Consider the following 23,269-nt stretch of genomic DNA (forward strand, 5'->3'; position numbering starts at 1 on the left):
AAGACAGGGATGGAAACAGACAGGGAGAATGTTGTCTTTCATTTGATTTCCTCCAGCAGGGGAAGATGGTTTGTGTTTTCCTGGGAGTTGCCGTGGCAATAAGCTTCCACGAGCGGGCGACGGTTTGCGAGCGAGACGGTGTGGCATGTCGGGACGGTGTCGTCTCCGCGGCTAATTCTCTCTGACTGACAGCCTGTCAGCTCCGTGCGATTCCAGCTTTCAGGGATTACAGGGTGGAGCGAGTAATCCGCAATTTCACAAATTCCAGCGAATAATCGCAGCAGCGTTTAGGTCACATAATACGGCGTAATATTTCCCCCTGATTAATTTGTCAGAGGTGAGCCAGTCTGAATTCTGTTTCCAGCTCCTTGCATGCTTTAATTAAATATCTCAGTGTTAAATTACTGTGGGAATATCTGCTGTATCACGCGTGCTGGCGTCATCGCTGTGAGCTGGTCAAAAATGCGGTGTCGTTGTCGGCATGGCTATATGTGTCACCCTGTTATTGGAGAATTAATAAGGGTGATTGAGTTTCAAGGGCTCTCCTTTATTATTCTTCTTTTCTAGAGCACAAACGGAGGTATGACATGTTTTCTTCAGCCGTTAGATTCAACAAAGGGCTTGAAACAAGTGTTGGGGTTGGATACGAAAAGTCTCCTGAGAACGGGACATTTAGCGACCTTTCCGTGTGGAGTTTATGCCACTAAATAAACTCAAACTGACGTGTGAAACCCAGATTCAATAGCCAGGCTTCTGTTCAGTTTTTCAGTGTGTTTAGGTTTTAGAGCACTTTGGACGATGTTGTTGGCACAGTCTGCGCATTTGCATTGCTGCGGGGCATGAAGCTTCTTTATTTTCAGTTTCGCTTGCTAAGGCAGGCAAAAAAAACCACAGATTGACACAGAGGGACCTGAGCCTTATCTGGGGGGCCAGGATATCAGAGACTCGAGGTGTTGAATTGGGGCATTAAGCATCCACCCACAACACCCTAGCAACCTCATAACACTGAACTAAACAACACTGAGGACACCTGAGCGAGGACCTGGCAACCACCCAGAATGCCCTGGCATTGTAGCATAGACAAACACCACTTATATTTTCTTAAACAATGTAAAACGCAAATGCTTTTATTTGTTCTCATTTTAGTTAGAAACAGAAGAAATGTTAATTATCTAGGGCTGGGTAAAAAATATTGATTTCTTGATTTTAATCGATTCTCATTTTTATGAAACTATATCGATTATATCAAACATTGTAGTGCGCCTCCCATCCAATAAATTGCAGTAAGCTTTGTGATTTGATACTTTTGATATGAAACAAAGTCTCAGATTTCAAATTCTGTCCATTTTATTACAATGTTCAAATATTAAATGCCATTTTGGCTCTGTTTAATGTGGAGTGACAGATCGCTGTAGCGCCTCGGTTAGAACTGGCAGCATGAACTGATAATCTCCTCCACTTTAAAAGCAGTTACCACATGAAATAAACATGAATGAACATCCGAAGGTATGTTAAAAGAAAGAGTACAACTTACCGAAATCCATCTACTGTCTCATGTAATCGCTCAATCAGTGTTTCAAACACGGAAAGACGACAATAGCTTGTAAACAATGTGACGTAACGTCACATTTACTGCAGAAAAACATCTAGAGAGGAGCATTCTGCTAAATATGCACCATATCACGTATTCATTATAATTATTTTATTGTTCTTCAGTATTTAATTTTATGTTTGAATAAATCCATCAAGTTTTTGTGACAACCACCATTAAAATGTTTATATATATAAAAAAAATTAATTGGAGTAGAAATATAATTATGTAATTTATTGTTAAAATTAGTATTATAACTTTAATATTACAAAAATGTTATTGAGTATATTTTAAGTGTCTGTACACAAATCAGCAAATTTCAACCTTCTATATTATCGACTGTCAGGTATATTTTACAGCATCAGTTGAGAGATTTTTTTTTCTGTACCTGATATATATCCAAAATAATCAATATTGAATCGAATCGAAATCAGAATAGAATAGAATCGCGAGTTTGTGAAGGATAATCGAATCGAATTGTGAAATTTTTGTCAAAACCCAGCCCTATAATCTAGTCAAATCAGTTATGCAGTTAACAGTGCTTCGCAATAAAGTATATAGTGTTAATGAAGTTACATTCTAAAGAAAACTGAATGCTTTTTAAAATAAGTTTGTTAATGTTGCTTAAAATAGTTCTTTGTCATATTTATGATAATTTGTTTTAGGGAGAATTTGATCAGAAATGTTTGCGCTCATATTGAGATCTCTGATGTTTGGTTACCAATTTTATTTCAGTATTTATATATACTATAATAGTATTTATTAATATTTTTAATTATCTTTTATCTGTTATATTTTTTATTAATTTAAGTTTTAGTTTAAGTTAGTAATTTTGTTATATGCTTTTGTCATTTCTTTTATTTAATGTTTGCTTTTTTAAATTTTAGTTTTATTTTATTTTTCTATTAATTGCCAAGATAACATTTATTTATTTATTGTTTGTTTGTTTAAAAGTTTCTCATCTAATACTTACCGTATTTTTTTTTAGCTATGTTTCAATTAATAAAAAAATTATAATACTTTTAATAAACAATAGAAGCACTGTTACAGACTTCGGCATCAAAAGCAGAAGACTATTCAAAAGTCTTTATTTCCTTCATTTAGTCTCATTGCTGGCAAGGAGAAACAGTTGTGATTTCTTTCTTAACCACTACACCAGCCTGATACAGTAATACACAGTAGTATCTGTCTCAAATCCTCCTTCCCCTTTGGCGGTGACCTGGAATGGACGATTCCTTTAGAACATGGAGGTGTATCTTTGCTGCAGCTGGTGTTGGTTTATTCCCACTGGGGTCTATTACCAGACCTGCGTGTCACACAAAGGCCTGCGTTGCATAATTGCGACCCTGCTGTGACCCTAGTCCTTGTACCTAGTCCTTCGTACAATGCACCTTCCCAACAAAAAACAAACAGCAACAAAGGCAGCTCCTCCAGCAGGACGAGGTGTTCCTCTGGTGCACGTTCTCACACATCGAGAGACATGTCCCTCCAGGGAGTCTCCCTCGCCTCATTTGGGCATATTCTCTCGTTGCAGGGCTCATGCTAAGCTCTTCATGAAGGCTTTCCCAAATTCTCCTTCTATTGTCTCTCAGAGAAACTCTCCAGCTGTAGTGTAGCATAAAAGAACCATCCTGTGAGAAAACGAAACTTTAGTGCTTCAGTGACACTGTTGTTTAACCACAGAGGAGTCCGGTTTCATCATTGTGTTTGCGGTGGAAAACCCATAAACAGTGTTTAACTGTTTCACTGCCAGAATGGAATTTGAGATGTTGGACTGCATGTTTTGTACAGTATGTATATGTATTTATTTTAATTTATTGATTGATTGATTATAATTGGAATTTGAACCACTATTTATTTATTTATTTATTTATATTCTTTCTTTCTGATCATGATTGGGGTGTGATCTGGAAAAAAATTTAAATCATTAAAAAATTTCATTTTCATCCTTAAAACATTAGATATTTTAAGTGTTTTTAGAGCATAATTATTGTATTTTTTTGTATAATATAATACAATGTAATTAGATGCTTAAAACTAGAAACTTTTTTCTAATTAAGTCTAAGAAGGATAATATATATATATTGATAAATATGTTTGTGAAATGTTTTGTGTGAAATGTATGAAATGTTTTATCCTTGCTCTGCTGCCAGTAGAAAGTGTTGCACTCTTTATTAGTGTTCACACTTGATGCAAAAATGAATCAAATGAAAAACAATCCAGATCCTCTTCAATTCCCATTCTATATGCAATCCTAAAGCAAATCAAAGTCAGGGCAGCTCTCAGGATTGAGTTTACGTGGAGCATTATTAAATCGATTTTACATTAAAACTGTTTTTAATAACCGCACAATGCCATATCAGAGTTTTGATGTTATCTCTAATAATTGAGCAACCCTTGTGTGTTGGTAAAGCTCAATTAGTGTATGTACAGAGAACAGTTAGAGCATTTAGTCCCGTGTGTTTCCTGTCTGCACCTGCTGTTCTTAATGATGCCGATTTGCGTAAAGTTGTTTTATCCTCCATTATCTTCTAGCAGTTAGAGCGCGGCGGCCGCTGGACGCTGTTTGCTTTCTCTCTGATTGTGCTCATCCGCTCCTCATTTCCCATTTCAAAGACGCTTTGAAACACTCACAGCACATTATGTAAAGTTCCACGCTGTTCCCTTCACTTACCTCTCAACCACATATCAGAGAAACAGAGCTCTCTGTCTCATAGATTAAGTTTACATCTTTTAATGACATCCATCTCGAGTAATTGAAATCACAAGTGGACCATGCCAAATGCAAGTGTAAATGGGGTCCCAAAGACACGTTGTGATCTGATCGTTCAATCTGCTTATAGAAAAAGCTCATACTTAATTTTTTCTTTAAAGAAATTAATGTTTATTTAGCAAGGATGCATTTAATCAATCAAAAGTGACAGTTTATAATGTTTTCTATTTCAAATAAATGCTGTTCTTTTAAACTTTACATTCATCAAAAAAATTTTGAAACTGTGAAACTGTTTTCAACATTGATAATAATCAGAAATGTTTCCTGAGCAGCAAAACAGCATATTAGACACTGTGACACTGAAGATTGAAGTAATGATGCTGAAAATTCAGCTTGAAATCACAGCAATAATTAACATTCCACAATATATTCACATAGAAAAAAACATTATTTTAAATTGTAATAATATTTCACAATATTACTTATTTTATTGTATTTTTGTTCAAATAAATGCAGCCTTGGTGAGCAGAAGATACTTTTTTCAAAAACAAAAATCTTACCAACCCCAAACTTCTGAACAGTAGCGAACAGACAAAAGAATCACCAAATAATGTATATTTCTCACCCTTATGTTACTCCAACACCTGTGTGACATACTTTATTTGAACACAAAAGAAAAAACGTTGATTGACCTTCATAGAAAGAGACACAAAGAAGCATTTTTCAAAATATTATCTTTTGTGTTCCACAAAAGAAAGACAATCATAAAGGTTTGGGACGTCATGTGGGTGATTTCATTTTTGGATGAACGATTCCATCTTTCTTACACGAGTAATTACCACCAGCCTCGCCAAAGCAGGTGATTCTGCCCTGGACACCAATCAACAATCTGTTTACAATGCAGGCTGGGTGATAAGCAGACAGGGAGGCCGAATCTGATAAAGAGAGATGGGATATGAGAATGTCTCTGGATTGTAATCCTGCTTCTCTCAATATAAGCGCACGCAAGCCTCTTACACGTGTGAGCCAAAAGCCGTGTGGCTTTAATAATATTATTTTCAAATTACTGTGGACCCTTTTCACATTTAGGGTAGAATTGTACCACAGTTAGGTAAAATTCTACAGCGGTGAATGCAAACTACGTCAAATATATATATATATATATTTATTTTTTTTTGTTCACATTTGCTCCAGTAGCAAATTAAAAAAATCCACAATAACATTTCTATTACTTTCCAACAGAGGAAAAAAAATATTGAGATTGATTACGGTGGTCAGAAGAGTGAAGGATGTCAACGGATGTCAAACACAGAGTTTGCTGTAATTTATTGTCAAGGTAATATAACACATAGTGTTTTTAAATGTACTTTAAACGTTTTTAACAATGGAAATACAATATTAATAACTTTTTCTAGATTTTCTAGAAATTTTTTTCTCTAGATTCTAGATGTTAATAAGCAGGGCCTAAAACTAACATTTTACAACACCTGCCATTGGCCAGTGACTTTAAAATTTACCAACTATACATTTTTTTTTTTACTGGCCATGAAAATGTATGTGCATTATTTCATTATTTAAAAAAAAAGCCAGAACAAATTGGGGAAACACATCTAATTGTAATCTAATTGTAGCGATTCAAACTCACAGCACTTACGGGAATGTTGTTTGTGTGGAGCAGCATTTAGTGTGAACCACTCCGAGATATTGAAAACGTTGTTATCATGAGCAGCTCACGTGAAAAGATCACAGTGATTAGGGTTAGGGTTAGGCCACTTTGAATCACACAGCACATCAGATTACATTACAACACGGTCTATGCAATTTGATAATTGCACTATATTGCATTCTCAGGCATTGTTAGAATTCATTTTATAAAGGTTACCGGCCAGCTGGCAATTAACAGTTTTTGATGCTGTTTTTTTTACATGCATTTGGTGCTTAGCGAGTGTGTATTTTAGGCCCTGTTAATTACTGTGGAAACGCATCAGTCTTTGAAAATGGTCCATTGTTCAAATAAAAATCTTTATCATGTCTGCACTTAATTTTCAGCAACATTTGTGCTAAAGAATCTGACAGATGATAAGATGATAAAAAAGCACTAATCCCGTAGACATGCGTTACCGATTTTTACCCACTACGCCACGCTAAGCTCTCAGGCCAAGGTGATTTATGAGGATTGGTGTGCCAATCTTTATGAACAGAGATGTGTCGGACTGATTATTGATTTCTCCTCAGTAAGATAATGGATGTCCAGCTTAGCTGCTGTTTAAAGTCTTAAATACAGCCAGGATTGATAGCGACTGTCTTGGTGAACTCTTACTACCAACTGCAAAAATTAACACATACTCAAGTTTTCTCCCTCTAGCCATAGTGAAGATATAGTAAAGTCTTACTATTCTTCATTATGCTCGTGCTACACTGCAGACTCACCTTAAAGTCCTCAATTCTGTCCTTTTCTGGACATCCTGGGCTTTCTGAGGGTGTCAGTGTACGCCATGCTCTCTGTAAACTGCTGATGGACCACAATCCACACAGTTTACAGGGGCTTCCTCGTGTCTCTGACCCCCTTCCCAAATCTGCACTGTTTTCACATGGTGGAGTGGTTGATTTTTCATTATGCTCGTGCTACACTGCAGACTCACCTTAAAGTCCTCAATTCTGTCCTTTTCTGGACATCCTGGGCTTTCTGAGGGTGTCAGTGTACGCCATGCTCTCTGTAAACTGCTGATGGACCACAATCCACACAGTTTACAGGGGCTTCCTCGTGTCTCTGACCCCCTTCCCAAATCTGCACTGTTTTCACATGGTGGATGTGCTACACTGCAGACTCACCTTAAAGTCCTCAATTCTGTCCTTTTCTGGACATCCTGGGCTTTCTGAGGGTCCCAGTGTACGCCATGCTCTCTGTAAACTGCTGATGGACCACAATCCACACAGTTTACAGGGGCTTCCTCGTGTCTCTGACCCCCTTCCCAAATCTGCACTGTTTTCACATGGTGGAGTGGTTGATTTATGATCCAGATTGACATGAATCTGCATCATAGTCAACAGACTCCACATGGACTCTTTTTTATTAAAATCTAAGGCAACTTCACATATCAACATATTGCATAAGTATCTATTAAAAAACACTCCTAGGCATTTACTACAGGTTTGTACATTGTAATTATAATATGACTTTGGTCAGAAAAAAAACATGTAACAATGAAATGGCAAGTATCTGGAGCTTTTTCAAAGTTAAACAAGTCTCTTTTGAAATTAATAAGACTCAAGGGTCGGTCAGTGCACTATCACTTTGCAGTTTGCTCAAAAAGGTTTTCTTCTGTGATGCTTCAGACAACTTATGTTTTTATTTAGCACAGCTGTGGTTAAATTCAAAGGCCAAAGTTGTGCTGGAGGTAGAATGTGCAGCACTGTAAAAATAGCAAAAGACCTTTGTGCAGAGAGAGATGAAATTATTACTGGCTCACAAGAATGAGTCATTTAAAGGCCAAAACATACTCTAAACAAGTACAGGTACGTGAACTCTAAACTCGAGTACAAGGGATGCTATTGCAGATATTACTGTAAACTCTTCTTCTATGGACACTACTGTCATGTTTGCTGTGCAATTTAGTTCAAATTAATTTTTTATAGCCAGCTCCCTAAATAATAACACATCTATTTTGATTGCACAGACATTTAGCATAGTAACTCTTTTGAGTACTGGAGATTGAACATCATGTATGTACAACAGGACCATGCATACTTGCATATCGTGTTTCTGGCCTGAAGCAGCAATGTAAACTTCATAATGTGAATTAACACACACTGAGAACAGAAGAGCCGAACGTCTTCTGGGGAAGATTGTACATGCCGCTTCTTAAAAAAGAAATATTTTTCTCCTGTTCATCTTTCCTCTTCTCTCTCTCTAGCTCTCTCTCTCTCTCTCTCTTTCACACTAACAGTTCTCTTTAATCTTATTTGCATTCATATTACCTCACCAGGTGGTACACCAATCAGAGGTAAGAATGCTGAAAACAGAAAAAATCCAAATGCGTCATCATTCGATTCCTCTTTCACCCCCAAGTGTCCCCCTCCATCACCCTGTCCCCATTTTCTCTCTCATTCTGGAACCTTTCTCTTTGTCTTCCTCCTCGTCTCTGTGCATGAACCTCTGCTCGTCTGTCTCACTAATGGACGTCTGATTCAGTCTTACTGAAAATAATACATCACTATACCAAACAAAAGACAAAAACAAAATATGCATCTTATTAACATTTTTATGGATTTCACAAAACCTGTCAAGAACTTATCCGTCATATCCGTCAAAATCTGAAGAAGAAATTACATTTTGCATAAATGATATTAATATCAAAAAAATATTTCAACATTAATATATTTATACAACTTTTATACTTCTTTGATTTTAGCTACACTATATTATGTTATATACTACATTATATATTGTTTTAAATGTATTACATTGTTTAAATGCATAATAGTAATAGTAATTAATATTTTTTAAAGGTTATACATATATTTTTGCTATTCTCAATAATGATACTCATTACTGTAATATATAAAACAATATTATTTTTATATGTCACAATAATGAGTATCATCATTGAGAATAGCAAGAATTATAAAAAAAAAAACTATACATTAAAATGTCTGAATACATTATGAAAATGAGAATTTGGGGAAATGTGAAAATTGTTTCTACATTAATATGTTTATATAAATTTTATACATAATGATACTAATTTGTTTTTATCTGTACTACATTATAGTATATATAATATTATTTTTGTCATATGTTATTTTGAGTATCATCATTGAGAATAGCGATAATTACCAAAAAAGGCTCAAGTAAAATATCTGAATACATTAGAGTAAGAATGTGGAGGAAATGAACTTAACTGTAATTTTCTGCTGAACTGACCTTTACTTACTGTCCGGATGGCTGACCATTTGTCTGATCAATAACTGAAGAGATGCAGTGCGGCTTGAGAAACTGTGAGATACCTGGACAACATCTCATTCCCCACAGCAGAAAAAATTAGTGTCATGTATTAACCGAGCACCTCTCGTCTCCGGCAGAAGAGTCCAGAATGGCTCAACTGAGGGATAGAAAACGCACCGCTGATATGACAGGACTGATGTAGAAGGAAAGAAATGCAAGATTTAAGTCGATCTCTTCAGAAGGAATGTCAGGGCGAGAAAGTGAGATGAGACTGAGAGAGGACAGAACAGCATCCTTCAACATCAGGCTGACACTAGCGCTTCAGATGTAATAAGTGATAGAAAAAAGCCTGCTTTCCTGATGAGTAGAGAAAAAGAGACAGTAGCTCTGTTCCAAACACTGCTGAGCTGCATTTCTAAGTACTGTATCAAAAAGCCACTGCAAACAGCAAAATTAAAAAGATACCTAATTTTGACCAAAATCTAACATCACATCAAAGAACCAATAAAAACTTCACCTTCCTAGGAAGATACTGCACGTTTGAAAATTGTAATTCTAAACATAAAACTTGCATAGGAATAATTTTTACCACTAGTTCAACACAATAAAGAGCAAAACACATGCATTAGGTGTGTGATTTATGCTTTATCTGTGTATTTTATTATCTCATTATGCTGATGCAGAGAATGATTGGAAAAGTAGTTTTAACTTACATTGTATTTAAGCTACACGTTGATCCCAGTGTTATTTTAGAATTATATATTTATTTTCATAATTTAGAATTAGGTTTTATTTTTATATTTACTGTTTTCGTTTTCATTTTATTTAAAGTTTTAGTATTTTTGTCTTTTTTATATATGTCTGTAGTTTTTACTATTTTTGAGTTTATTGAATTATTTTTATTGCTTTAAACAAAATGCTAAATAGGTAAAATAAGCTAAGTTTATATTTTATTTTACTTCAGGAAATGTTTATTTTATTTCAAGTAATTACTTTTTTGTATACTTTTAGTTAATAACTCTGGTTGATCTTTTATTTTTTTACATTTTTACAGCTCATTTGGGTTTGGAACAGATCTCATATGTGTGTGTATGTGTTTATGTGTGCTGTAAATGTTTTAAAGAGTCATTCTTCTGTATAATACACTCGGGGAGCGAGGTTAATGCTCAGGTCTCATGCACTCACAGTCTTTCGATTATGTTTCTATTGTTATTGCACACGTTTAAACCCATCCCATAATGCATTTCAGGAATACTTCTGAAATACTCTGACAACATTTTTTTAGTTCTCTCAGTGTGCTTCCATCATCCACAGATTGCATGATGTATGTCACATCACGCAAACAAACAGCACCACCATACTAAAACACCTAATGAGCTAATGATTTTTGTCAAAACGCAATGTATATGAACTTTTTGTGTTAATTTATGTTATCAACAGAATGCCGAACCCAGGTAAGTGACAGTGTGAAGACGGAGATACAGAACTTTATGATATTGCTGTCAGTTTTAGTCCACCTGCAGTGGATGCATAGAGGATGTATTGACAGTAATTGCAGCGCTTGTATTACATCTTGATAGATCCATTCTCTAAGAGCACGGCTTTGTCTCGGCTCGCAAAATAGCAGAGCTTATGTACAGTGACGTTTATAGCTGGCATAGCCTGCAGGTCTTTTTACTTGCCACAATGAATAAATAACTCAGTTTGCTTTAGATTTATTGAATTATGTGAAAGATGTTGCTCTTTTCTTTCAGTGTTTAGAGAGACGAGAAAGGTCATATGCCAGCCGAGTGTTAGTCAGTGTGTACGTGTTGTTTAGGCAGAAAAAATAGATTATTTTCCTCAGGCCGCCCTCGTTTAAAGCGACGGAGGTTGCGATTGTTTGTGAGTGTGTGAGAGAGCATTTGTGATTGTGTGTGTTGTGTTTGCAGGGGCTCTCCAAATCGAGAACAGCGAGGAATCGGACCAGGGCAAGTATGAGTGTGTGGCGGTGAACAGCGCAGGAACACGCTACTCCGCTCCTGCCAACCTCTACGTCAGAGGTAAGATCTGCAACCAAATCCAAAACCCCATCCCGTTTCACCTCGATCTGCTCTCCATACAGGCTTTACCACGGCCAGAACAGGACCTGTCGCTCAAAAGCTCACATTTCTCTCTAATCACGCATTTGTCTTAATAGAAACACGGTTCTGCAGTGGAGAACTGTGCCATTGTTTTCCAGTTTTGAATAATCAAGAAATGTTTTCCACACAGCTTTTCACTAAATTAATTAGAAAATTGTATTTTATTTTATTTTTAATGTATTTTTGTTGTATAATGTATAACAGTTTTTGACTTCACTGTGAAATTACAAGCTTATCTTTACAACTAATATACTTTTTAAAAGCTTTTAGGTCCAAGATGATTATAGTTGATTTACACTGATTATATTTTTAATAATTTTTCTCCCAGTGATCTTTGCTATTTCTGTTATTTTTGATATATTTCATGTGTTTTAAATTTAATATTTCTAGAATATATTCCATTACTTTACCGTTTGCGTTGCATTAGCTGTTAGTTGTGAGGAGGTCGGCCTTTCACCAGAGATCATTAAAAGTCTTAAAGGTACAGTAGCAAAAGCAGCCTGTTCAATTGGTAATGCCAGAGAGAGGTTGAAAATATTAAAGTACATCTTTTTTGTGCTAGAAACCTGATTAGCATTATAATTGGACTTCAGGAACAAGTGCAGAATATATTTAAAATTGGTAAAGAGTAGCAAATGAGATAAAATGCCCTCTAATGCTGCTGGTCATGAAGGTTGGTGGAAATGGTGAAAGGGTTGTCAGGGCATCATCAACGAAAGGACTGAGTTGAGACTTGCAAGCTGGAATGGAGAATCCCGTTGGAAATTCCCTCATTAATGTCGGGATCTATTACAGCAGCTATAGAGACCACTGAAGCCTTGTTTCAAAGAAACGCCTTTTATTTAACAGCCACTTTTGCCAGGCAAGTGCTTAAAGGACACTTCAAACTCAGACTTTCAAATATGGTGATGCGTTGTACATTGTTCTTTGATAGTGTGTTTTGAATTTTGCATTTGTGTATGTGTTTGAAAAGTAAACCGGGGAAATGAGAACTAGACACACATCTTTGTCCATAAATTCTCCTGGTCTTCTTCCTCAAGCCCTCGACCAATCGGAGAGAAACTCATATAAATGATGCATCGTGCAGATCATATCATGTGAATTCTCTCTGGAGCCCTTTGATCTTTACACAGACCACACGCTCTCTCAAGACGTGCCTTTTGATGAATGACGTTTAATATATATGTATGAGCATCTGATGTTTTATGGTGAGAGAGATGTTTTCATTTTGTTAGTCCATGAATTTTTCACTGGAAGTGTCATACTTTTATTGCTTTTCTATTCAAGGGTTTACTATTGATGTGTCTTCGTGGTTATGTGAACTCTATAGGCTTATCACTGTGTGTGCATGCGTTTCTCTTGCATTGTTATTCTATAACTAATGAGTTGGGCTGGACGATAGAGTCCTTAAATAATATATGGCAATATCTCAACATTTTAGTATTTGCTTTAAAGGGTTTTTTCATTGCGAGGAATCGTCATTTTAACCACAGCTATTACATGTAAATTCAAAATGTTTAAAGTTAAATACAGTAAAAGAAATATTTAAAATAATCAAAAGAATGTTTTTTTCCACTAAATGAATGAGAAGAATATTTAATTAGTTTTACTTATTTTAGTTAAAGTATAAATTGCACAGTAAACATAACAGTATTTATTAGTACACACAACAGCATTTGCCAAGATATTTATTTTACTAAATGTTAAGGCATATAAATTGCCTCACATGCACTTCCATTAATATTTTTAGCAAACAATTCACGGAATCAGTGAATCATTGATTCTTGAATTGATTCATTGAAATGAACAGTTTGAAGAACTGATTGACCTAAATGAATCAAACTAAATGAATCAATGTTTTCAATACAATCAGTGTTTATAAACGTATCGGCCAGCCCTGCTAATGAGGATATTTTCTGTATGCTGTGATGTGATTTTGTTCTTCTTTATAGTCTGACTAACTAGAGTCTCTCTCCAGGTGTTCAAACTTCACTGACACACACGTACTCTAACAGATCTCTTCTGAACGCTGTGTGTGGGCCTGTGTGTGTTTGTTTAGTGCATTTCCTCCTCTCTCTCTCTCTCTCTCTCTAAAATGTGTCTTTTTTTTCTTTGGGTTCAACTGCAGTGAGTAGGTGTTTATCACTGTATATAGGAGTGATCATTCCATAATTGCTTATCCTTTCATGTGAAAGATTGTGTGTGTGTTCACTCTCATTCTCATGTGCCTTATCACACTGAGACCCTCAAGCACTGATGAGGGTCTTGCATCATGCTTCTTCTGTGTTTGTTTGTTTGTTTGTTTATTTTTGTGTGTGTGTGTGTGTGTGTGTGTGCTTTTGTAAATTTGGAAGGTGTAGGCAGAAAGAGATCGCAGAGAGACATACTATAGGTTAATTAAATCATTTATATGCACACAGGTGCACATATACAATTCAGTACTTTTTTAATTCTAAAAATGCTAACTTTTTTATTGTCAGGTAGGGTTTGGGTTAGTCTATAGTAATTATATAGTAATTTGTTCCTGAGGTTAGTTACCACCACAACAAGGCAAGAAAGCATGTTAAGTACTGTGTTTTCTGGAATATGCCACTTTTTATCATCTGAAACATGCTGCAAAATTTTATTCCGAAGCAACTTGTATGATGCGTTTAAAAATTTGCTTATAGATTTGGTGTTTATAATAGCATAAATGTTGTCTGGCACTAATGTTTATAGTGTTTATAATGTTTGTGAACCTTTCATTCACTAATATTTTATATTATTTCTGAGTGTAATTATGGCATGCAACTGTAATAAGAACACGTGACCAATGCAAATCTTTTTTTCTCTCTCAATGAAATTTTGACCCTGTGCAACTCATTTTTCAGAAAATACGGTATGCGCTTGCAATGTATCGACTTCAAATCTGGCCTGAATGTAATGCATAAGCTTTCATAAAATACACCTTGATTTACAATACAAGAACAAAACTGGAAATGAATGGGTGTGTGAGTGTGTTTTGGTGCTGTGATTGTCTCCATGTTCTCGTCTCACGTCTCTTTTATGGATAAGCGGAATATTTGCCTGTTTTACTCTCTCTGTTTCTCCTTGTCTTCCTCCTCCTCCTCCTCTCTTCTCTTTTTTTTCCCTTCCTCCATCATCATCGCACCCTGCCATCCAAAATCAATCCACTCCTCACTCACAGACCAGCGGGAAGGTGCGTTCTTTTCACTATCTCTCCTCCTACGCAGAGGGTCGGCCGGTGGACGGGAGGCGGCGTGCGTCCCCTGCTGTTGTGTGCCAGTCTCTCTGGAGCTCTGCTCTACCTGAATCTCTCTCATCCTCCCCTTCCACATGCATGCTGCTGCCTCACATTTCAGCTTAGCCTATTTCTTCATGATGCATGTGTCAGAACTGTGGATGTTTTGTTGTTTTCAGACATTTGTAGTTTTGTGTAAAGAGCCCTAAAGCAACTTCAGGGATCTTTTATGCTGTTTTCACACTTCAACTACTTGGTCTGAACCTGAGATCGATGCATTGTGTTTTTTGGCTTCAATCTATGGTGCATTTGTTTAAAAAATGGAAACCAATGTTGAGTTTTTCAGTCATGCATTTTTGGTTTGTTTTGTGTTGTTTTACATGCATACCAATTGCAAATGGCAAAATCCCAAAAGAAACATCCATCTGGTCCTTGTTTTTAAAACTGCACTTCTAGTTTGAGTTGTTTCACATTATTTAACTGTATATATGTAATATAACTGCAGTCCTGAGCACAGTCACTATAGCAGTGTAAGGACTCTTCATTATACAATTGTGTGTTTGTTCCTTTGGTTTTTACCAAGGTCATTATAGTTAACTAAAACTAAAACCATGAAAAAAAATGTTACATGAAATAAAATAAATGTTACCTTAAATAAAATATCTAAACTTATTTTAAGCTAGTTACCATTATAAATAAATAACTACTAAAAACGACATAAACACAACAAAATTGTACAATTAAAATGGAAACTGAAAATATAAAAATAAAAACTAACCCAAAATAATAATAAAAACTATAATAGTATCTCAGTGATATAACACTAATCACACTTGCATTTATCTACTGGTTTCATCTCGCATGTGAAGTGTGAAAACACCCTTTGTGTCACGAGGATTTCTACCAGTTATTTTATTTGTCTGAAGTATTTTTATGTACTTGTCTACAGAAGTTTTCTTGTGTGCATGCTCATGTTTTAAGGAGGTGTTTTGTGCAGCGTAGGCTGGTCTTGTTTGTGAAAACAGAGGACAGCAGCATCATTCTTTCTAAATGAACAGGACGATTTGCTGTTGCTCAAAGCTTGAACTCAGAGGTCAAAGAACAAACAGAGGAATCCACCCTTAGCTTAGCGGATCAGACCTGTTTATATACCAGTTCAAATTTCAAAGATGGCAGCAATCCCCTGTCTGCTCTGCTCTGCTTCTTCATCAGAGGGCTTGTTCTGTGAACTGCCAGAAAGCCTTTTGAGCTCTCAAGTATTTAAGCTGGCTAAAGCAGCTTTCATTGTTTGTCTTGGAATCAGCCATTTGGTGAGGACTTCCGATGTGGAGAACAATACAAACAGACAGAAAATATGATGGCAGAAAGCAAAAGAGCTTTTTCGTCCCAGCGTTTTTTGTTTAAAAGAGTGTCATTATCCTTCCAGAAACCCGGCGAGATTGAACCCGGGCATCTGTTCTTCATATAGGAGGAAGACAATGTCCTCTTCATGTCACATTATCGCAGAAACAAGCTGTTTCAGTTGGACAAGAACAATGCATGACATTGACAAATTAGCTTTTTCCCTTTGAAGTGTGGAAGCTTAAGGAAAATAGAAACAACATACTGTCAAACAATGTGGTGTTTCAGGACTCACACAGCAAATGCACTGAAAAATTAGTTTCCAGTTTGTACCAGAAAAGTTTTACAGCTTAGTGCGATGAGAGAACACTAAGAGTTTTTTTTTTTTTGATGAATCTCACAAATAAATGTTCAGGTCATATTTCGCCTTCAAAAGCAAAAGGGGGAAAAAATTATATTTTGCATTCCATTTTGATTTTTTATTTATTATTTGTTTGTAATGATATTTTCTTGTTTTTATACAACAAAAACAATCCATGTTTTACGCTTAAAGTTGTACCTTACATTTTAAATAATGCTGTTATATATTTATTAGATGCATTTCATTACACAGTAATGAAAATGAGATATTTTGGCATGGTTGTGTGCAAAAAAACAGTCAGTCAATCAATCAATTTGGTTATTTATTATTTATTTATTGTTTTTTTATTTGTATTTTTTAAACTGATTTAGGAAAATAAATTGTTTTATAAGTCCAGAAGCCAGTAGACTTATCTGAAGAATCTATAATGTAACATCAAGAACTATATAGCAACGATTCTTGATATTCTGGTTGGGTTAACATGACCCAGGTTTCTGGCAGTCGATTTTAGGTCACTCCGATCTCTGTGCTGATCATCTCTTCAGGTCTTCATGTCGTAATGCATAATTCACTTTATGTGGCCTCGGGCGAGATATCTTCAGCGCTGTTGTTCTGCAGTATCTCTCACTGGCACCTGCAGAGCACAAATGAGACATTTCAACACGGATAATCCCTGTAGTCTTAGATTTGACTTCTCTTGTCTATTATAGGGAAGGTTTTTTTTTTTTTTTTTTTTTTGCTACACGTCCCACTATGGAATGAATTGCTGGCCATAAATATTACTTACTGGCCTAGAAACTATACTTTGAAATTACATAATTTACTCTCTGACAATAAAAATACTTTATGGATTATTTGTGGCAAAGGAAAGCATCATATATGAAATTATCCAATCTCCTCTTCTTTTTGAAGTTGTTTTGTTTATTTATATTTTCATTGTTTTGTTTATTTATATTTTCATTTTAGAAGTTCTTGAAGAAGAAACCTATATGCATCCTAGATCAATTTTGGATGATACATTTTCCACTTGTTAGAAGATGAGCACTGTATTTGTCACTAATATTACATTTAGTTTTTGTAGATGCAACCATATATCAGTGAGTGTCAGACTATATATGTTGCAGTTTCTAATAAAGCCAGCCAAACTGGCAGTTAAAAAAAGATTTATTCTTATTTGGCATGTTCTTCTTGGACCCTGAGTTCATGTTTCTTTTATTTGAGTTGGTTGAATCTGTAAAGCACAGCTTTGATGCTGATTAGAGACTGGTTCTCCAATAATCCACCTCAGACCAGAAGATTTACAGCGAGTTGACACTGCAGAAGACTGTTCAACTGTAGTGTCCATCCCTGACAGCAGAAACATTGTCAGGATCAGGAGTTTGCTTGTTGTAGAATCCCTCTCTGATCACAGCTTGTTTCGGAGTGTTATCCAACCGTATTTTTTTCTATTGAGCAGATGAAGCTGAAATTGGTTTCTTTGCACTATTTTGTACGTTTTTGATGCATTTGTTTGGATTCTTTTTTCATTTATTGGTGTTTTAGTCTGTAGGTCATGTATGCTCTGTTGACTATCTATATATGTGTGCTTTTTTGCTTCATGTTTGCACAGCCATTGATGTACTTGGGATTGTTTGTGTGTGTGTCCATGTGTGTGTATGAAATCTCTTGTGCATTGAATAAACCCCAGCTACCTGCAATCACCTCCCCTTCAAAACATCCTCTTTCTCTCCTTGTGCTCTCTTTCTCTCTTCAGATTGAATGTGTGCATGCATGTATATGTGTTTGTCTGCATGTCTAACTGCAAGCTTCCATTGCTCTGTTAACACTCCCAGCAATATTCTCATGAGATCAGTGACTAAAGTCAGCTCAGCCCATTCTCTAATCTCACCACGGCCACTGGCATCGTTCACATCGCTCACGCCGGTCTGTTTTACTAGCCAGCAGAGACTTCTCAAACATTCTTAACAATCTCTAACTGAGTGAATCTCTTGCCATCATGTCGTGACCATCCCTCATGTCCATGGGTAACATCATCCTCTCTATGTACAGTGACTAACGTGGATTAATGTGATGTCTCTCTTGCACTCTTACACCTGCAGGCATTCCTGCCCGACTAACAAACTTAACTCAATCCCAAAAGTCAAAACTCTGAGCGTAACTCTCAGAGATGATGATCAGTTCAGCAGCCTCTGGCCACGGCCAATACAGATCACACACCATAAGCACAATTTGCTCAGTGTTTACCTGACTTGAATCAATACATTTTGCAATAAATATTGATTTACTGTACCTGAACCTCAGCAATATGTTCAAATTACAAAAACTGAGTTAAAGGTTTTGTGGTTAAAAAAATAATGTGGCATAACCATGTGCTATTTTTGCCTTTACTAGCCACTATCGTTTGTCAGTTCATCATTGAGTTTTTTTTTTTTTTGCATTACATTGCATTGCAAAATGTAGCTCCACCCACTGTGGAATCTCAGGGGTTGAAAGCCTCATTGTGATTAGTTTTTTCTTGGTGCACACATTATTTCACTTTCAGTGAGGACAGATTTGTCACATTGCATAAGTTTGCAGTATTTTCTTACGCAGTTGCGGTAACACTTTATTTTACGGTGTCCTTGTTACAGTGTAATTATACCTTTAAGTACTGAGTAATATTCATTAACTACATGTACTTACTATATGGTTAGGGTTAGGATGAGGGTTTGGGGTTAGTTGCATGTAATTTAGCAAAGTTTATTGTTATTACTATAATAAGTACATGTAACATCTGTAACAGAGCATGTGAGCGAAGCGGAGCGGTGTGACGCTCCGCTACGTAAATATTACCACTCCGCTCCCCGCTCTGCTCACATGCTCTGATCTGTAACATGGACACCGTAAAAAAAAATGTTACCAACCTTACCTACTGTAATAATGCAGAAACCGAAAACTGTATTTACTGTATGTTGTGATAGAGCGAGATGAATGATTATTGTTGGTCTCTGGGTTATAGTTAATGCTCTACTTTCCTGAAACTGCATTCAAGTCAAATAAATACTGAGCATTTGTAATCCCTCAGCCGCATACTTTCCTCATTTATCCGCAATCATTTCTTGTGTGAGGAAATGAGCAGGTAATGTTCGGATTTGGAAGTGAGTTGGAGTCTCTCAGAAGTGAGACTTGTTTATCCATGAAATATAGGCAGATGTCTGGCTGCAGAGCTCCATGTTAAACTCAGCTGCCATCTGAAAACAATTCCACTTTATATAAGGAGAGGCATTATAAAAGATCGGTTTATTAGCGGGCTCTTCATGGATGCTCTCAGAAGGCTGTTTACCCTTGAAGTCTACATAAAATGCTCCTCGTTATGGGTAGCTCTGGAGATACACAGTGTGTTTGCTGTGAATTCAGTGGACAGGATGGTTTGGCTTTGGCTTCACACCAACTAAATGTGGTGAGGACATTCTGCTGTCAAATCATGGCATTCATGATCTAAATTAGATGCATTTCTTTGCAAAAATAGCTTTACAATGTTACAATGAACATTGTCATGCCAACATGTAAATAAGTCATATGCAAATAGTTTTTTTTACCAGAAAGTATATATATAAAAAATACTTTTGTGAAATTTGTTTAAACATACTAGAATTTTAAACGAATCTGACAGTCTCATTGATGGCTGAAAGCATAATCAAATTATCTATAATATTTAATAAACAAGCATGCAAGGGGTGGTGAATGCTTAAAACTTTATAAGTGACATGCATTTGAATTCTGTGGGAAATTCAGTGAAATCTCAAGCTTTCAGAGTCTGAATGTCCCTGTTTATATCTATGAAATGATAAAGCAAATGTGCATTGCACTGCTAATCTATCAGTCACAGTGATGAGAAAGTCTAAAGTTCAAATCTGAGACGTGACATTCACCTGTCCACTGTCTCTTTGAGGTCCTGAGCATCTGTCAGTCCAAGCTAGTGTGACAGAGAAAAAAGCACTGTACAACTCGACGACCCTCTTCTTCTGCATTTTTAGTATGTATTTGTAATGCAAACAGAGCTCATTTAGTGATGTAATGGTGAATAGTTTTCGAGCGCTTTGGCAGAAATTGAATTTAATGAGACAATAAGGAGACTCGACTGTAGAGACAAAAAAAGGCCTTGAGATGTATTTACTGTCAAAACAGACTCTTATATGGTGAATGTTTAGTATATTAAGGCTCTCAGCTCTGTTTCCTTGATTTAGCTTGGCATTTGTCTGTTCAGATTAATCATTAAGATATAGAGAGAGCTAATTTATATTTAATATCTCTCATATTTACAGTACAATCACTCAAATACAGACTCTAGATGTCATTGGTGTATTGCCAGAGCCATTCCTGAAGCATGTTCTCTGCCTTCCAGTATCTGTATTCTGCATATAACATAATCTGCACTCCTCCAACAGTCCGGCGAGTTCCGCCACGTTTCTCAATCCCACCTACCAATCACGAGGTGATGCCGGGCGGCAGCGTGAACCTCACCTGTGTGGCGGTGGGCGCTCCCATGCCCTATGTGAAGTGGATGAAGGGGGAACAGGAACTCACCAAAGAGGAGGAGATGCCTATTGGCAGAAGTGTGCTGGAGCTCACCAACATCCGGCAGTCGGCTAACTACACCTGTGTGGCTATATCTTCCCTGGGCATGATCGACACCACGGCTCAGATCACCGTCAAAGGTAAGAGACGCTTCACCTCAGATATAAGTCACACAGGATCTGCTTAAGGTTTGCACTTGTATGAAAAGTAGTCATGGTTAAATATAATTAAAGATACACTAACGTTCAAAGGTTTGAGATTTGTTTATGTTTTTGAAAGAGGTCTTTTATGCTCACCAAGGCTGCATTTATTTGATAAAAAATATAGGGAAAAAACTGTAATATTTTGAAATATTATTGCAATTTTAAATAAGAGTTTTCCATTTTAATATATTTTAAAATGTAATTTTCAGCATCATTGCTCCAGTCTTCAGTGTCACATGATCCTTCAGAAATCATTCTAATATGCCGATGTGCTGCTCAAGAAACATTTATGATTATTCTTATTAATATTAATGTTGTAAACAGTTAATTAAAAAAAATTAAATAGCATTTATTTGAAATATAATTATTTTGTTATTTTATAAATGTCTTTACTGTCACTTTTGATTGATTGAATGCATCCTTGCTGAATAAAAGTAATTTTTTCTTAAAAAAATAAAAATAATAATAATAATAATAATAACCCCAAAAATTAAAATTAGTTGTTAATTTGTTGGTTTGGTCAAAACATTAAAGAAAGAAAAAGAAACTCAATTTGTTTGTGAATCAGTTATGCATACTACAATTGTACCCACACAAAGGAGAAGTGTATTTTCATTTGCTTTTCAAAACGTAGTAATACAGAAACGTTTATATTCAAGTAAAGTAGTAACATTCCTAAAAATAATGAAGTATGCTTGGTTTCATTCATTTAAATGAATAAATTGCTTTTTTTAATCTTTGTCCCCAAGTGATCCATACAGCTAGCGTTGATATCAGTTGTGTACTTAAAGTCAGTGATTATCTGTGATTATCTAGACGGTAATAAACAAAGATTGGAGGCTTGGCCCAGAAACGTTGAGAGTGAAATCTCATCAATAACACACTCATGGGGATTCCCACCGACCCAGACAGACAGTGCATGCAATCACCTCATCAATGTTTCATCAGAGCTGAAATGTAATGAGGAGATCTCTCTCCTCCTTTATTCCGCCTTGACAGAGCGAACAGAATCTCTGAGCTCTGAATCATCATTAAGGATTATTTTTAGTGCTGTTGCGCGATAATGAATCCATTCGAAACATTTAATTGTCCCAAAGTTATCATGTTAAACGCTTGCGTGAAAGAGCACACTCTCTGAATTACTGTGCTGTGAAATCTAGAAAGAGGCTGCACTCTGTGTCGTTGTTGTAAATACTGTTGTTCTCACACAACGGTTTAAAGATTTGAACAATAAGATAATTTTAATAATTATAATTTATGCATTTAGCAGACACTTTTATCCAAAGCGACTTACAGTGCATTCTGGCTATACATTTTTTACCAGTATGTGTGTTCCCTGGGAATCGAACCCCGGGAACACACATAACGCAATGCTCTACCACTGAGCCACAGGAACATTGAACAAGATGATGCTAAAATACAAATAGACTCACACTGAAGGTGTGCTCAGACACCAGAATATCATACAAACCTGCATGGGCTCTTTGACTCTAGCTATAAGCACAACTCACTATTCTTTTTAACTAACTCACTCTAAATCATTTAGAACATGATAGCAACCACTTAGTAGCTCACTCTAAGACACTCAGGAAACCATAGCAACACCCTAGCAACAACGATGCATTTCGCTCTATACAGCTCTGAACACCTTAGCTTCCACATAGCAACACCCTGGCAACCGCCAACAACAACATAGTATCCAGTGCTGGGTAGTATCTGATTGTGTGTAATCTGGATCAGATTCCAAAAATTCTCAGACTACAGGTGCTTTTTTATTGATTACATGATTACATATTATTCACAAAATAACAATAAGTTATTCATAATTTTTTGATTCTCCCTAATTTTTTATTTGCATGTAATGTGGGGATTCCCAAAAAAATGTTTATCAGCTGAACCTCTTTCACCTATTTACTTGAAGTACCCCTTAGATTTAAAAATAAATATTTTAATAATTAAGCATCACATTTGCATGTTCACGGTTCTCTGATGTTGGTTAATGGTCACATGACATGCAGGTAAACAAATAAGATATTTAAACTTTTTTAGTAAGTGTTTTATTTTGATAGTTGTTATTTTAAAAATGATTTATTTTATTTTAAATTATTATGATTTAATTAATTATTTGCTTTTCATTAAACTCACGAACCCCCTGCAGTTCCTTCACGAACCCCAGTTTGGGAAATCTTGATGT

General features: G+C 35.9%; 1 protein-coding gene across 1 annotated transcript in view; it reads left to right on the forward strand.

Annotated features, from left to right (window-relative positions):
* The first annotated feature begins 10,690 nt into the window (after positions 1-10,690).
* Positions 10,691-23,269, forward strand: part of LOC107554866 (receptor-type tyrosine-protein phosphatase F-like) — a 90,650-nt gene continuing 78,071 nt past the window's right edge. Inside the window, exons 1-4 of the mRNA XM_016237504.1 lie at positions 10,691-10,703; positions 11,139-11,291; positions 14,560-14,571; positions 20,743-21,012. Of these exons, the coding sequence (XP_016092990.1) occupies positions 10,691-10,703; positions 11,139-11,291; positions 14,560-14,571; positions 20,743-21,012 (448 nt within the window). The remainder of the gene's footprint in view (positions 10,704-11,138; positions 11,292-14,559; positions 14,572-20,742; positions 21,013-23,269) is intronic.

This window comes from Sinocyclocheilus grahami, unplaced genomic scaffold (assembly GCF_001515645.1).
Source record: "Sinocyclocheilus grahami isolate Dianchi unplaced genomic scaffold, SAMN03320097.WGS_v1.1 scaffold517.1, whole genome shotgun sequence".
Lineage (NCBI taxonomy): Eukaryota > Metazoa > Chordata > Actinopteri > Cypriniformes > Cyprinidae > Sinocyclocheilus > Sinocyclocheilus grahami.